The sequence below is a fragment of the Perognathus longimembris genome, chromosome 22 (assembly GCF_023159225.1).
Source record: "Perognathus longimembris pacificus isolate PPM17 chromosome 22, ASM2315922v1, whole genome shotgun sequence".
Taxonomy (NCBI): Eukaryota; Metazoa; Chordata; class Mammalia; order Rodentia; family Heteromyidae; genus Perognathus; species Perognathus longimembris.
In genome coordinates, this window is record NC_063182.1 from 13,893,335 (window position 1) to 13,907,061 (window position 13,727).

At 34.4% G+C, this 13,727-nt stretch overlaps 1 protein-coding gene and 1 non-coding gene across 2 annotated transcripts in view; both read right to left on the reverse strand.

Moving 5' to 3' along the window:
- Positions 1-2,342: 2,342 nt before the first annotated feature.
- Positions 2,343-13,727, reverse strand: part of Tmem167a (transmembrane protein 167A) — a 40,084-nt gene continuing 28,699 nt past the window's right edge. The window contains exons 4-6 of the mRNA XM_048331066.1: positions 10,736-10,845; positions 8,289-8,323; positions 2,343-3,288 (exon numbers count right to left, since the gene is read on the reverse strand). Coding sequence (XP_048187023.1) covers positions 3,218-3,288; positions 8,289-8,323; positions 10,736-10,845 — 216 coding nt within the window. The 3' untranslated portion in view covers positions 2,343-3,217. The remainder of the gene's footprint in view (positions 3,289-8,288; positions 8,324-10,735; positions 10,846-13,727) is intronic.
- Positions 9,833-9,965, reverse strand: LOC125340260. The gene has a single exon (XR_007208736.1). It is a non-coding gene; the product is annotated as a small nucleolar RNA U109 (small nucleolar RNA).

Below are 13,727 nucleotides of genomic sequence, written 5' to 3' on the forward strand. Positions count from 1 at the left end.
ACAGTTTTACTTTCTGAAGACCTTTTGTGTTAGGTAGGAGGAAAAACACACTCAACTTCAATTTTGAGGTAGGTAATATAGAGGAACAAGAGAAATATAAAACCCTCTAGAATCTTACCACTGTCTATTTTGGCCTATGTCTCAATATTCTAAAATTGGCCCAAGCAGCTGCTGTTCACTGTGATTTTGCACAGTTCTCTCAAGTTCAGCTTATCCATTGCTCTTGTGCAAGTTCAAATTGTCACTTCTCTTTGTTTTCTTCTAGAATCCTGTGATTATATTAATAATCACATATAATTTATACACATAAATTAGCCTACTATCTTAGTACTATAGGGAAGAAACTGAGTCTATTTTTAATGGCAACTGAACTTATGTATTCTATAAATGCTTCTTGAAAGAAATACATTTACAAGTGTCAGATTTATTTTTGACTTCTAAAGTTAGAAAAGATAATACATCTAAACTTCTATTTTATCAAGTAAAGCTAGATGTATCATCTTATTACCAAAATGAAGGAAATTATTACACATTTCTTTTATCCCCAGCAGGAAAATGCCTGTATTTGAACAACTGGGAGCATTCAGGATTATGCCTGTCACAGATTAGGTATTGACGACACTGGGCTTGAATACAGGGAATTTTACTGACTATAATGCCTTTTCATATATCTTCCTGGTAAGAAGACATGCCCAACCAAGAATCAAATGTCAGCACAAAACAAATTACAAGAGATATGGAACTGAAAGATTCTAGAGTGAAAAATGGAGATTAAAGAGCACTTGAACCAAACCAATTGTGGACTTCAGCATCTGTCTTTTAAGCCCTGTGGCAGTCCACAACAGAAGTAGACTATTGATGGGCAAGTTGATCTTTAATTCTCCTTGAAATCAACTACCTCCCACCCACGAAGTACATATCTGAATGTTTTGTGACTTTAAACACACCTATACTCAGCCAGGTTACCAGTGGCTCACACGAGTAATTCGAGCCACTCAGAAGGCAGAGATCTGAGGATTGTGGTTCAAAACCAGCCTGAACAGGAAAGTTTGAGAAGACTCTCATCTCCAATTAATGACTAAAAGAGCTGGAAGTCAAATTGTGGCTCAAGTGGTAGAGCACTAACTTTGAGAAAAAAAGCTTAGGCACATTACCCAGTCCCAGAGTTTATGCCCCAGGGTTCTCTCTCTCTCTCTTACACACACACACACTCTCTCTCTCAGCCTTTCTCTCATCTTTCAAAGTTCTTGTGTTTAAAGTCAGTATGACTGGAGTTAGAAAAAAGCTACCTCCCCACTACTTAGTATCTATAAATAGTAAAATGCTACCAGTTTTCCATTATGTATTTCTTCCTGTCCTTTCTACCTACCTCCACTGAAATGTCAAATTAAATGCCTTAGATCAGACTTCATATTCTTCTCTTTTTTATATTAGATTTGTGTTCGCATTAGCAACAAAGTTGGAAAAGCTTTTGAATTCAAATATCCTATTGGCAGCAGAAATGGACAACAGATGGCCACCCAGAAATCAGAGTCCGAAAGGTGAATTACTCTGCATGGCCATGCTGATAAGAGTTCTATTTTGAGACACCCTAAAACCTTTTGACCTAATGTAAAATCCAAAAAGCAGTTCAGAGAAGAACAACTGTCATAACATGATTCTCTGTCCAAAGTAAAATATAATACTTTAACTGCCCATAGACATGCAAAAATACAAATACTTCAAAAGCCTACAACAGCTCATTTGCAAAAAATAAAAATTAAAAAGAAAGAACAATCAGCACAAAACAAGCGTTCTTGATGCTTCCCTATAATTAACTCAAAATAACTTAACATGGTCTTTAAAAATTGGTTGCTTAGCTGGGTGTTGTGTTGCATGCCTTTCATCCCAGCACTGCTAAGTCTAAGGCAGAAGGACTGTCAGTTCAAGGTCAACTAGGAGACACAGTATAAGGAATCTGTATAAAAAAGTTTTTCTAGAAATGGCTGCAAATAGACTGTTTAATAAGTAAATACTACCAATAACAAGTAATTCTTAGCTAAGATTTAAGTTCCTTCTTGCTTTAAGTGACTTTTAGCTGAACTTTCAGAAATATTAACCCTAAACTTATAACTGCTCAATTAATATATGTGACATTACCAGTATTTCTCTTGTGTAGGTTAAAGTTGCTGAGTTTTCATTCAATAATAAAGACACTTATACTATACTATACAGATTAAGTAGGCCTGAGATCTGCTTATCATTGACAGTTACACAAGGGATTCCAGTTCATGTTGACAGAAAGTACATAAACTAGATTTAAAGTGCTATATTAAATATAAAGAAAAAAATGAAAATCCAGGGCATTTTTAGGTAATATAATTATGCATTCAGTTTTTAAGATTTGACACTAAAATGACATAAAATGCACATATAGTAGTATTATTCTCCAATTATATTTTACTCTTTTCATCTTATGAAGTTTGTCTTTTTCAGAGAATGACAGCTAGCTAGTCACAGTCATGCTTAAGATACTTATACTTGACCATGGACCTTGGAGGATACTACACCCAGTGATTTCTTAAACTGCTTTTTATGTTAAATATGAACATCTTGCCAGTACTCCTTTAAATCACATCTCATTTATCTTCTTAAAACTGAGCATGCTTATTTTAAATACTTTTAACACCTGTAATCAACTACAGAAGTTAATAAAAGTAGAGGTAAACTGGCTAATGATTGAGATGTGTACAAAGGAAAAGTAAACATCACTAGACATGAATGTAACCCTTATCAACACAAAAGTGGACCATCTTTCTAAATATAAAAGGCTATTCCAAAAAGGGATTCCTTCTATAAAGATCTGTCACTTTTAGGAACTTGAAAGGTACTCGAGCAATTTATAAATTTTGTTTTCTACTATGTACCTTAAGAAGACCATACTAAAAAAATTCATGTCTTACACAACAGAATGGCCTTTGCAGAATGTAATATTAAAATGACAGTACTGAGGTTGATTGCTGCAGACTGTAAGACTCTTTGTGTAGTAAGTGGTTACATCTTAATAATGTATTTAGAACATTGGTCCAATAACATAAAAATAGAGGAAATGCATCTGGAAATTTATCTCATTCAGTGTTCAGAGATAAAACAGTTAACATTCTTTCCATTATTTCCCATAGGTAAGTCCTTGTTCACACTGAAGTCTGATGGTAATTACATTCGGCATTTTTCCAAACTACTGTATAAAGAGGATGCTGAAGGCCATCACTATACAGCACACAGCGACATAGGGACTCTTCCGTTCACCTGTTGAGAAAAAGATACTTATCTTGGTTAAATGAGTGACTCACATGGATATGATAAGGTCATTACTATGGGAGAGGGACAGATTAAAAGGAAGATAAAGTTCTTGCTTATTCAAACATGAGAGAGAGGGCAAAATAAGAAACTGGTTGTAACATGAAAAAACAAGTTCAATGTAGAATGAATGAAACTGATTTTTGAGACAATCTAATTTTCATTGGAAAATCTTGAAAGCACCATTCCTATGCAACCACGTTGTCTGAATGTTAAAAAATATGCAGAGCCAAGTTCCAGTGGCTCAGGCCTGTGACCTAGCCATTTAGGAAGCTGAGATATAAGGATCTTGGTCCAAAGCCAGCCAGGGCAGAAAAGTCCTTTGAAAATCTTATCTCTCATTAAACACCAAAAAGCCAGCTCAAAGTGGTACAGCACCAGCCTTGAGCCCAAGAGCTCAGGGACAGTGCCCAGGCCTTGAGTTCAAGCCCCAGAGCTGACATCAAGTATAAGAAAGAAGGGAAAAACTACAACAATAACCCCCCTAACAACCCTCTTCTAGAGTTCTCTATTAGAGATGTTTGTGGTTGCTTTCCCTGGTATGATTCTTTTCTTTCTTCTTCTTCTTCTTCTTTTTTTTTTTTTTTTTTGCCGGTCCTGGTGCTTGAACTCTGGGCCTGGGTGATGTTTCCTAGCTTCTTTTTAGCTCAGGGGTATTGTTCTATCACTTGAGTCACACTGCTACTTCCAGCTTTTTTTCTGATTAACTAGAGATGACAGTGTCATGAACTTTTTTGCCTGGGCTGGCTTTGAACATGATCCTAAGATCTCAGCCTCCTGAGTAGCTAGGATTGCAGGAGTGAGCCATTGCGGCCTGGCTATCCTTGTGTTTTTCATTAGTAATGTTTAAGTACTATTTTTTTTTAAGCTTAAAATTAGCTCTTTAGCAAGTTCAATAAAAACTGCTTCTGGAAAATGCTAATCTTTAAAAAAATTTAACTTTTTATTGTTGTTATAAAGGTGATATAACAAGGAGTTATAGTTACATAAGTCAGGTAATGAGTACATTTCTTTTTGGAAAATGCCATCCCTTCCTTTGCTATTAGTTTTTCCCTTCCATCCCCACCCACATCGTTTTCAACATAATATCTAGTGAGTACCACTGCTAGGAAAATGCCAATCTTTAAACCAATCTTTCAGCTAAAACTCAAAAGGTTATTTTCATTTCCAGAGCTTTTTCATTGATCTCACATTGATGTTTTATAGCAAGGCACTATTCCCAATAGTCAAATTATAGAATCCAGCTAGGTTCTGATCAGTTGGTGAATGGACAATGAAAATGTAGCAGGAATATACAAAATAGGGTTCTACTTAGCTATTAAGAAAAATGAAATTATGCCCTTCTCTGGAAAAAGGACGGAACTAGAACCATCATGCTATGTATAATAATCCACCCCTACCAACATAAGCTACAAGGAAAAATAAATAAAACAACCAAGATTACAACAGTAAAAGGGGATACTATTAGGGAGGTGGAAGAGCAAAGAACAAAAGGAAGGAGGGAGAGGATAAACAAAAGCAAAGGGAGGGTGAAAATGATTAAAATACTTTAAATGTATATTGATTTATATGTATATATGCATATACATATATACACACATATACACACATATGGAAGTACCTTGTAAAATCTTAGTATGGACAATTTGATATGTTAGTAAAAAATGGAAAATAACAAACATTATTTCTAAACACAAGCCTACTATTGTGTTTCTTTAAAGAAAAGTCACAAAATATCACCTATATTAAAAATAAATATTTGGTGCTCGAAATACATATATATATATAATAAATATTTGGTGCTCGAAAGTTTTTGAAATATATAATCTTTAGTTAGAGGAAGAATTAGAAAGTGCACAATACTATCAGTTGAACTGGAAAAAAATCTCTAATAACTTAAAAATACACTGGGTTACCATTTTAAACAATGTAATTCTTTTGAGGTTAAAAAAATCCAAGACTTCACAGAAAATCAAACATTTCATACATAAATTTCAGGTAGATGTTATAAGCACACATGTTACTCTAATTAAAGCTAGATAGTCTCATTATTTTGGACAGTCTAATTCATTATCTAAAGGAAGTAATTAATAACATCCTAAGTTTTCCATCTGATGAAAATTAATTTTTGTGGAAGTTCTTTTCTTCTTCGTCCTCCAACCTAGAAATAGTATAATTTACATATGGCTTTCATTTTCCTGTTTTTAATTTTCTTAAAAGAGACTGCCATGTGGTAGAGCTAAACATTTTAGGCTGTACTTGAATAAAAATGTTACTTCTTGTCTAGTCTTAGGTCTGTGTAAGTGAATGTGAAACAGTTGCTGTAATGTGATGTGTAACATGATAAGATGATTTGGCTAGGGCTTTTCTCATTAAAATTGCATCCTTTCTTTGTGGATATATTGTGTGTCAAGAAGAGAGGAGCATGTGCTTGGGAAAGCAGCATGTCAGCATCAACATTTTTGGAGATACTTTGCCAAAATAAAAAGCTAATGTTTTCACATAATTGGTAAGAGTGAATACTTTAGATCCAGTCAACTAATGGCCTTCATACAATTGAGAGAGAAATAGAAAAATAAGTGAACAACAAAAAAAAAGGGGAGCATTTATAACTAGGTATAAAAATAGGTATTACAGAAAATAATTAAGAAAGCTACAGACTTGATGTCTTCCAACTGTGTTGTTGGTTATTTGGAGACAGAGACTGGAGGATCTGTCTGTCCCAGCTGGCTTCAAACTGTGATCCTTAAGATTTTAGACTACTGAGTAGCGAGGATTCTAGACATAGGCACTTGAATTAAAGCTTTTACATATTCTCCTGATAATCTTGAACGCAAGGCTACATAGGCTGGCTCCTGAAAATAACTGTACACATTCCTTACTATCTTATAATACCTTAATATTTTCTTGTTTAGCAGGTTAAAAATAAAACTGGGATGGAAACTCAGCCTCTTCACACCAGAACTACACTGTCATTTATTTTCTCTTTGCAGTTTACTTGGAGTAATTGCACTAATTCTGGTCCTTGGCAATGTTTTTATCTTTCTTTTTCAGGGTGACTTGCCTCTGAAACAAGCAGTTTGGTTTACATATATTTACATTTCCTGTTAGCTATTAGCATTAACGACCAAGGGTGCTATTTTATCTCTATCTTTCTTTTCTTGATTCCTTTTGAAGTACTTAAGATTTCTTCTGTTATTGTAGGGTTTGCAGCTGTTCTATGTCTCAGTGCCAGATAAGTCTGTACCACAAATCTCTATAGAGGCCAGAGCTTCTGAACTCCACTACTGGCATGTTGGCTTGGATCATTATGTTATAAGGGGCTGCCCTGAACATCTTAGCCAGGTCCCTGACTTAAAACCACTATATCCTTACTCTAGTGTTGACAATAAAAAAACTTTAGATATTCGCAAATGTTCCCTGCCATACACACTTATTTAAGCCACAATTTTTTTCATGTACAAGACAAAAATGAAGTAGGACAAAGAATACAGGGGGAGGAAAACTGAACACATTAGAAGCACACTGAATTATTTGCAAGAGGTCTGTTTCATAGCCACTATATTAGAAAAAGGGCCTTGAAAGAAGTACTTTTCTGTGAAGTCCATTATCCTTATGTCATCACAATATGAATCGGAAAGGCTATTCTCATCATCAGATTCAGAAAAGGACTTCTAGATATCTACGACTTCCAGACTTCCACTTGTGTATCAGTAAAAGTTTAATGGAAAACAAAAAACAAAAATCTTGTGAAAATTCAATGACTAACAATGTAAGATGTTTTAAAGATGTAGTAACTTTTTATGCAAAAACTGTTTTTGGGTATAGTAATTTTCAAATCATTTTCTTTAGAAAACTTTCTCAATATTTTAAGAACTTTGTAGTCTTCAATCTCTAACCTATATTGTTTCTTGTTCTAGATCTACTTTCTAAATATTCTACATCTCCAAGAAGTTGAAAAAAAATAAAGGGAACATAGCTTTTCTAATAAAAGTGACTCTTAAATTCTCTATCATATTTAAAGAGCTAGTTTTAGGTCATTTATGGTTTGTTAAACTGGCTATTCTGATGCATAAATTTTTTTTGCATATGAAAACTTGATAACTGCATGAAAGAAAATATAGTCACGCATAAATTTAACATCAGATAAAGAGTAATAAAAAGTGAAAAGTGTTTTTGCTCATAAGAATAACTTAAAAAGAGGACAAGAAATATTCATTCTAATCAGCCCACATGGGTACAGGTATAAATTCCATACATATATATCCATATATCTATATACATCTCACGGAATCAGACATGTTAAGAAAAGGACAGAGGGGCTGGGGATATAGCCTAGTGGCAAGAGTGCCTGCCTCGGATACACGAGGCCCTAGGTTCGATTCCCCAGCACCACATATAAAGAAAACGGCCAGAAGCGGCGCTGTGGCTCAAGTGGCAGAGTGCTAGCCTTGAGCGGGAACAAGCCAGGGACAGTGCTCAGGCCCTGAGTCCAAGGCCCAGGACTGGCCAAAAAAAAAAGAAAAGGACAGAGTTTGTTATTCCAAAATACTCAGTCTGAGTCTTCTATGTGATGGGCACAATGTTATTATATGTTTTCATATCTATCAACACATATATAAATTTTATCACCTCTGTCTCATACTTATATAATGTAAATATGTGTACATGAAACTACACATTCACTTGTTGAAATCTCTTCAACATCAGAGTATTTAATACCTGAGTTACAGAGATTTGCTTCTGTATATGTAACTATTGTAAAGAAGTAATCAAATCTAGTTTTAAATAGCACAAGTAGAAAAAACAACTGGTGGAACTCTATGAAAGTACACATCATTGGGAAGACTGCACTTTTAAGAACTAACATTTGATTTCTGTGACTATGGCATAAGTAAATTTATCAACAATCTGTAGCTGAAGGAGTGGAGAGTGAGTATAATACTTACCAATTCTGGCACACTTCCAAAATATCCCCAAGAGTCTGCACAAACCAAAAAAAAGAACAAAAGTGGTTACTGAATACTGGGAAAGGTAAATTATTCCTGCCAGTGTCATACAAAACAGTAATTACAGACAGACATTTTAGCCTTGAAGGCTTTGTCTCGCTTCTGAAATGTTGAGACATCATGTATCTATGAATGCAGGACACAATTGCCTACTAATCACTGATATAAAGAAACTGCTACAAACTACAATATGTGTAACAGGTCCAAAGTAGAATGAGTTAATGTGAGTGTGGCAAAACTTTGCCAAAGGGCTTACTGTACTAATTCACCAACATTAAGTGCTTTGCCACCTTCAAAACAAGAACATTTATGTCAGTTTGATCAAGTACTAGTTCTGAGAAAATGACAAATAAAAATGACTGTTTCAGATGAATTTTAACAGTTATCCTAAAATTTTATTTCTTATACAATATAACCTTATATTTAAGCAATCTGAATTAAAAAAACATTTTACTTATCTGTGTCTTTAAATAAAGAATGCAAAAATATGTGGCTAGGATTTTAATATAAGGAAAAACTTTCAACATATCCCAGAAATAAGAATTACAAAAAAGAACACTATGAATTGAAATTCTGAATTAAGGTAAGTATATAAAAGTAGCTCAATAAAATTACGATATTTAAAGTACAGTAAATTATTTATTAAATGTTTTTCCCTCTAAAGGAATGTGTGACCAAGATAATTAAGATGAAAGGAAATAATGCTTCAATTTAAGCTTTATATACATTTTTCTTCCAAAGTATAACACCTTCCTGACTTCAAAGCAAGAAGCCTCTCAGTTTTAAGTGGAATGGGAAAAATACAAGTTTATTTCGAAGGATGGACTTACTTCTAAATAATTTTACACTAGGAATTAAAGGATTATACCCAAATACCTTTCTAAAAAGAACACAAGTAAATATAAGGGCCACATTGTGCTTTAATTTAGTCATGCTTATTGCATCCATGACTATGGTCAAGTTACTTATTTCTTTAGTAATAGCATCTACCTTCATAAGTTAGATTACACAGAAAGTCTCCAAAATAGTGATTAATGTGGGCTATGCTTAGTGACATACAGGCTAAAGTCACATGTGACATTATTTACAGGTATTACTTAAAATCAGTTTCCCTTTCTTTGTCAGTAAAGGGAAGATAAAGCATAGAAATACACAAAGCCATAAGTGTTCCTTGATCACTAAATCAATGTTTTATAGGTTGAATAGTCAATACAAATAATGCTTAGTATAAATGCTGGTCATCCTATTAGGTCTAAAAAAACTCAATAAAAGACAAAGAGGAGTTTATTGTGAGTGTCACAAAAATACATGTAATAGAAACGGAAAGAATCTAGAAGTTTTACAAAAATACTTGTTATATATAACAATAAAAAGTGCTTAACACCTAGTTAAGTAGAAAGATTTTTAAAATGGCTCTCAAACAGTAGTATTTGTCTAAAATTTAGACTAGAATTGCAATATAGGCATGCCTTTTGTCTGTTTTTTTTATTCGGAGGAACATACTACCACTCAACCTCTACTGTAAGGCTGACAGCCCTGAGAACTCCTTTTATAATGGAGCATGTTATGGATGCATACTAATCCCAAAGAAATTTGGGGCAGGCATTTTGAATGCAAAGTCTTCTTCATGGAAGAATAAAATTCATAGTAGCATTACAAAGTGCAAATGTTTTATTGTACTGTTACGTAATTCTTATTTTTTTAGCAGTACTGAAGTTTGAAGTCAGGGCATTCACTACACTTGCTAAGTAGGTATTCTTCCATTTTATATTCAAACATATTCCACAAAGAGCCCCGGACGGCAATCTTCCTATTGGTTCTTCCTGAACAGCTGGACTAACAGTCACACATCGCTATGCTCAGCTTTAAATGTCCAAAATGGGATTCTGAATATGCTTTATCCAAATTGAACTTGAATCATGATCTTCTCTACCTCACCTCCTGACTAGTTAAGATTATAGGCCTGAGCCATTGCATTTGACTTATGTGATAATTTTATTAGAAAAATATACCACAATGTCCATGCATTTACATTCAAAACCCAAATATCAGATCAATGAGAGTAAGTCAAGTAGTGGTTTAGAGAACAAAATAAGATAATATTTATGAGTGTTAAACTACCATGAGAATCGGCCAAGTAGTATTTGTTTTAATCTTCATTTCTCTTCTTAAACATAATTATATTCCAGTTTCCATATTAGATGAGATTTGAAATTTAACTTAATGAGACACTATGAGTCTGGATTTTGAAAAAATAAAGGAAAATAATGAAGTTATTAGAAAGTAAATGTTAACTTGATTTAGCATGACTTAAGCATTTTCATGGCAATTTATATCCAATGTCTATAAGAAGTGGTTTGGATGATTAGCCGTGATTAGCTACATACCCAGTTTTATTTTTGTCCAGGATGCTGGGTGCCATGGATCGGATATAAGCACATGTACATATAAGCAGCAAGATTACAGTCAACAGACTCTGAAAGTTGAAAATGGCAGACTAAAGAGAAAACAAAATAAAACAAATTAATATTGCAAGCAAAACTGCCTAGCAAAATGTCAGACAAGTTCATATTAAGAAAGGTGCTTTTATATCTTCAATAAAGCAAAGAACACAGTATGTGAACTGTCAGATAAAACTGAATCATGAAGTATTCTAAAGATGCACTTTCTTATGCATTTTCTGGGCTAAAGAATGCAGGAGATGCCCCAGAAATTGTAAATTGTGAAACTTGAAAAATATCATTAATCCAAAATATCTGTCTAAAGTTGAGTCAGCTTATAATTGCTACAAATGTTCTAAGAGCCTGGACAACTGGACAGAACATTAAAGTCTACTAGCTCTGCCAATCACCTGCTATATGCATCACTGCCTCTCAGTCTATCCTACAACTATAAAGCTGGTTGGAGACTGCAGTAGTGACTAACATATTTCTCAATTCTGAATTTTTTTCTGGGATACTTAATAGACCATGCTTCTGGTATCCTGGCAAATATGAGGCTATGACATACTGGTGGAAGAAAAACCAACTGCTTTTCCTGTCAAGCCATTTAGAAGAGTCAAAAGTTGACTATTTGAGGGCTGGGGATATAGCCTAGTGGCAAGAGTGCCTGCCTCGGATACACGAGGCCCTAGGTTCAATTCCCCAGCACCACATATACAGAAAACGGCCAGAAGCGGCGCTGTGGCTCAAGTGGCAGAGTGCTAGCCTTGAGCCGGAAGAAGCCAGGGAGAGTGCTCAGGCCCGGAGTCCAAGGCCCAGGACTGGCCAACAAAAAAAAAAAAAAGTTGACTATTTGAAAAGGAGAGGGGTTGATTCCTTACCTTGGCTATGGTAAGCAATGCTGAAATGGGTTGTGCTGCTAGCTTTAGTGTCCTGTTTTGTGGTCAAATGGATATCCCACCAATAGTGCAGTAGTGTTCCCTTTCTACCACATCCCTGCCAGCATCTTTTATTGTTGGTTTTCTTGATAATGGCCATTCTAGGGGTGAGCTGAAGAATGGTGTTCTTTTGATTTGCATTTCTTTTATAGTCAAAGATGTACATCTCTTCATGTGCCTTTTGGCCACTTACTTCTTCTGAAAACTCACTCTAAGTCTTTAGCTCATCTATTAATTGGGTTTCTTTGAGGACATTTTTTGGAGGGGGGGTTAATTTTTTGAGCTCTAAGTCTGTTTTAGATATGAGGCCCTTGTCTGATACATAGCTAGTAAAGATCTCCCATTCTCCCATTCTGTAGGCTATTTATCTTTCTAGTTATGTTCTCTGCTATGCAGAAACTTTTCGGTTTGATGCAACGTTCATGTGATCATATAAAATGATGTTTATTGAAATGAACTTTAAGAAATGGAAACAAGAGGGTATTTTTGTTTTGTTTTCCTTTTTTTTGGTCAGTCATGGGGCTTGAACTCTTGGTCTGGGCGCTGTCCCTGAGCTCTTCAGCTCAAACCAGTTGAGCCATAGCGCAAATTCTATTAATATGAGTGGATTATTGGAGATAAGGGTCTCATGGACTTTTCTGCCTGGGCTGGCTTTGAACCGTAATCTTCAGACCTCAGCCTCCTGAGTAGCTAGGATTACAGGCATGAGATACCAATGCCTGGCATTTTTTCCCCTCATTTGTTGCCTTTTAAAAAATTTCTGTATTTTGTCTTGTAAGCAAGTTTATCTGTTTTGGGGTGAGTAAGGGGAAGCACAGTAATGGTAGGACAAAGAGCAAATTAATTCAGCAGTGATATTAAATACTATGTTGAAAATAAACTTGCAGAGGAGGGGTTGCGAGGGAAAAAAAACTGGGAGAAATTAGGGAAGAGTGGACAATGTTCAAAAAGAAATGTACTCAAGACTTGACCTTTGTAACTTTAACCCCTCTATACATCACCTTTACAATAAAAATAAATAATTTTTTTTTTTAAGGAGAGGGAATAGAAGCATAGAGAGGGTGAAAAATGTATGGATGCATGAAAAAAATCACAATGAGATCCCCTTATATTATAAATATATAATAATTCAAAAACTAAGAACCAGAAAGAAATATGCCTCAGAACCTTGTTAAAAATCATGAATAATAATTATAAAATAATTGCAAAGAGGCAAAGTTTCTTACTTGCAAGTATAAGTGCTTATCTGAAAAGCCAAAAAGAACCTACTGAAAAACAGCTATAGACCTAAAAGGAACTAATCATGGTGGCTGAAGATATAACCAAAATATTTACATCAATGACTTTCATAATTATATTACCACTTAACTGAAAAATACAAAAAAATCAAAAGGTTACACATTTTATTTACTGGTTCTTTAAAAAATACTACTTATGTACAATGTACAAAAACTTATGTGGTGGGAAAAACAAGATGGGAGATTTCACAACCAGTATAGCTTTAGCTATGGAAATCTTTAAGCATGAGTAAGAGAATTCAGTATGATCTCTGCTAGATTTCATCTAATTCTCAACTTGTCTGGCTTTCTCAAAGACTTTGTTGCTTTTATTAGTCTGAAAAAGATAACAAAAGATTTGCAATTAACCCTTAAATATTTGTTTTTCCGTGCAAAGGTTTTTTTCATGGTTATAGCAAAGGTAGAGTTCAATGTGGCTTGAATTTTAACTAAACTGGGTTTTAATTTTACATCTATGATCAATTTCAGATAAAAAACACAGGTTTCAAAATGCCTATCTTTTAATAGTTATAATGATGAGCATTTATATGAATGTATTAATAAATAGTACTAGATAATATTTTAAAAATACAAAGCAGATTTCCTCTTAGGCAAATGACTAAATGTGTCTGGAGAATAAGGATAGACAAAGGGGATTTAAAAGGTACATGACACGATTCCTTCCTTCCTGGAGTTTATAACTAACAATTACTGATATTCCAT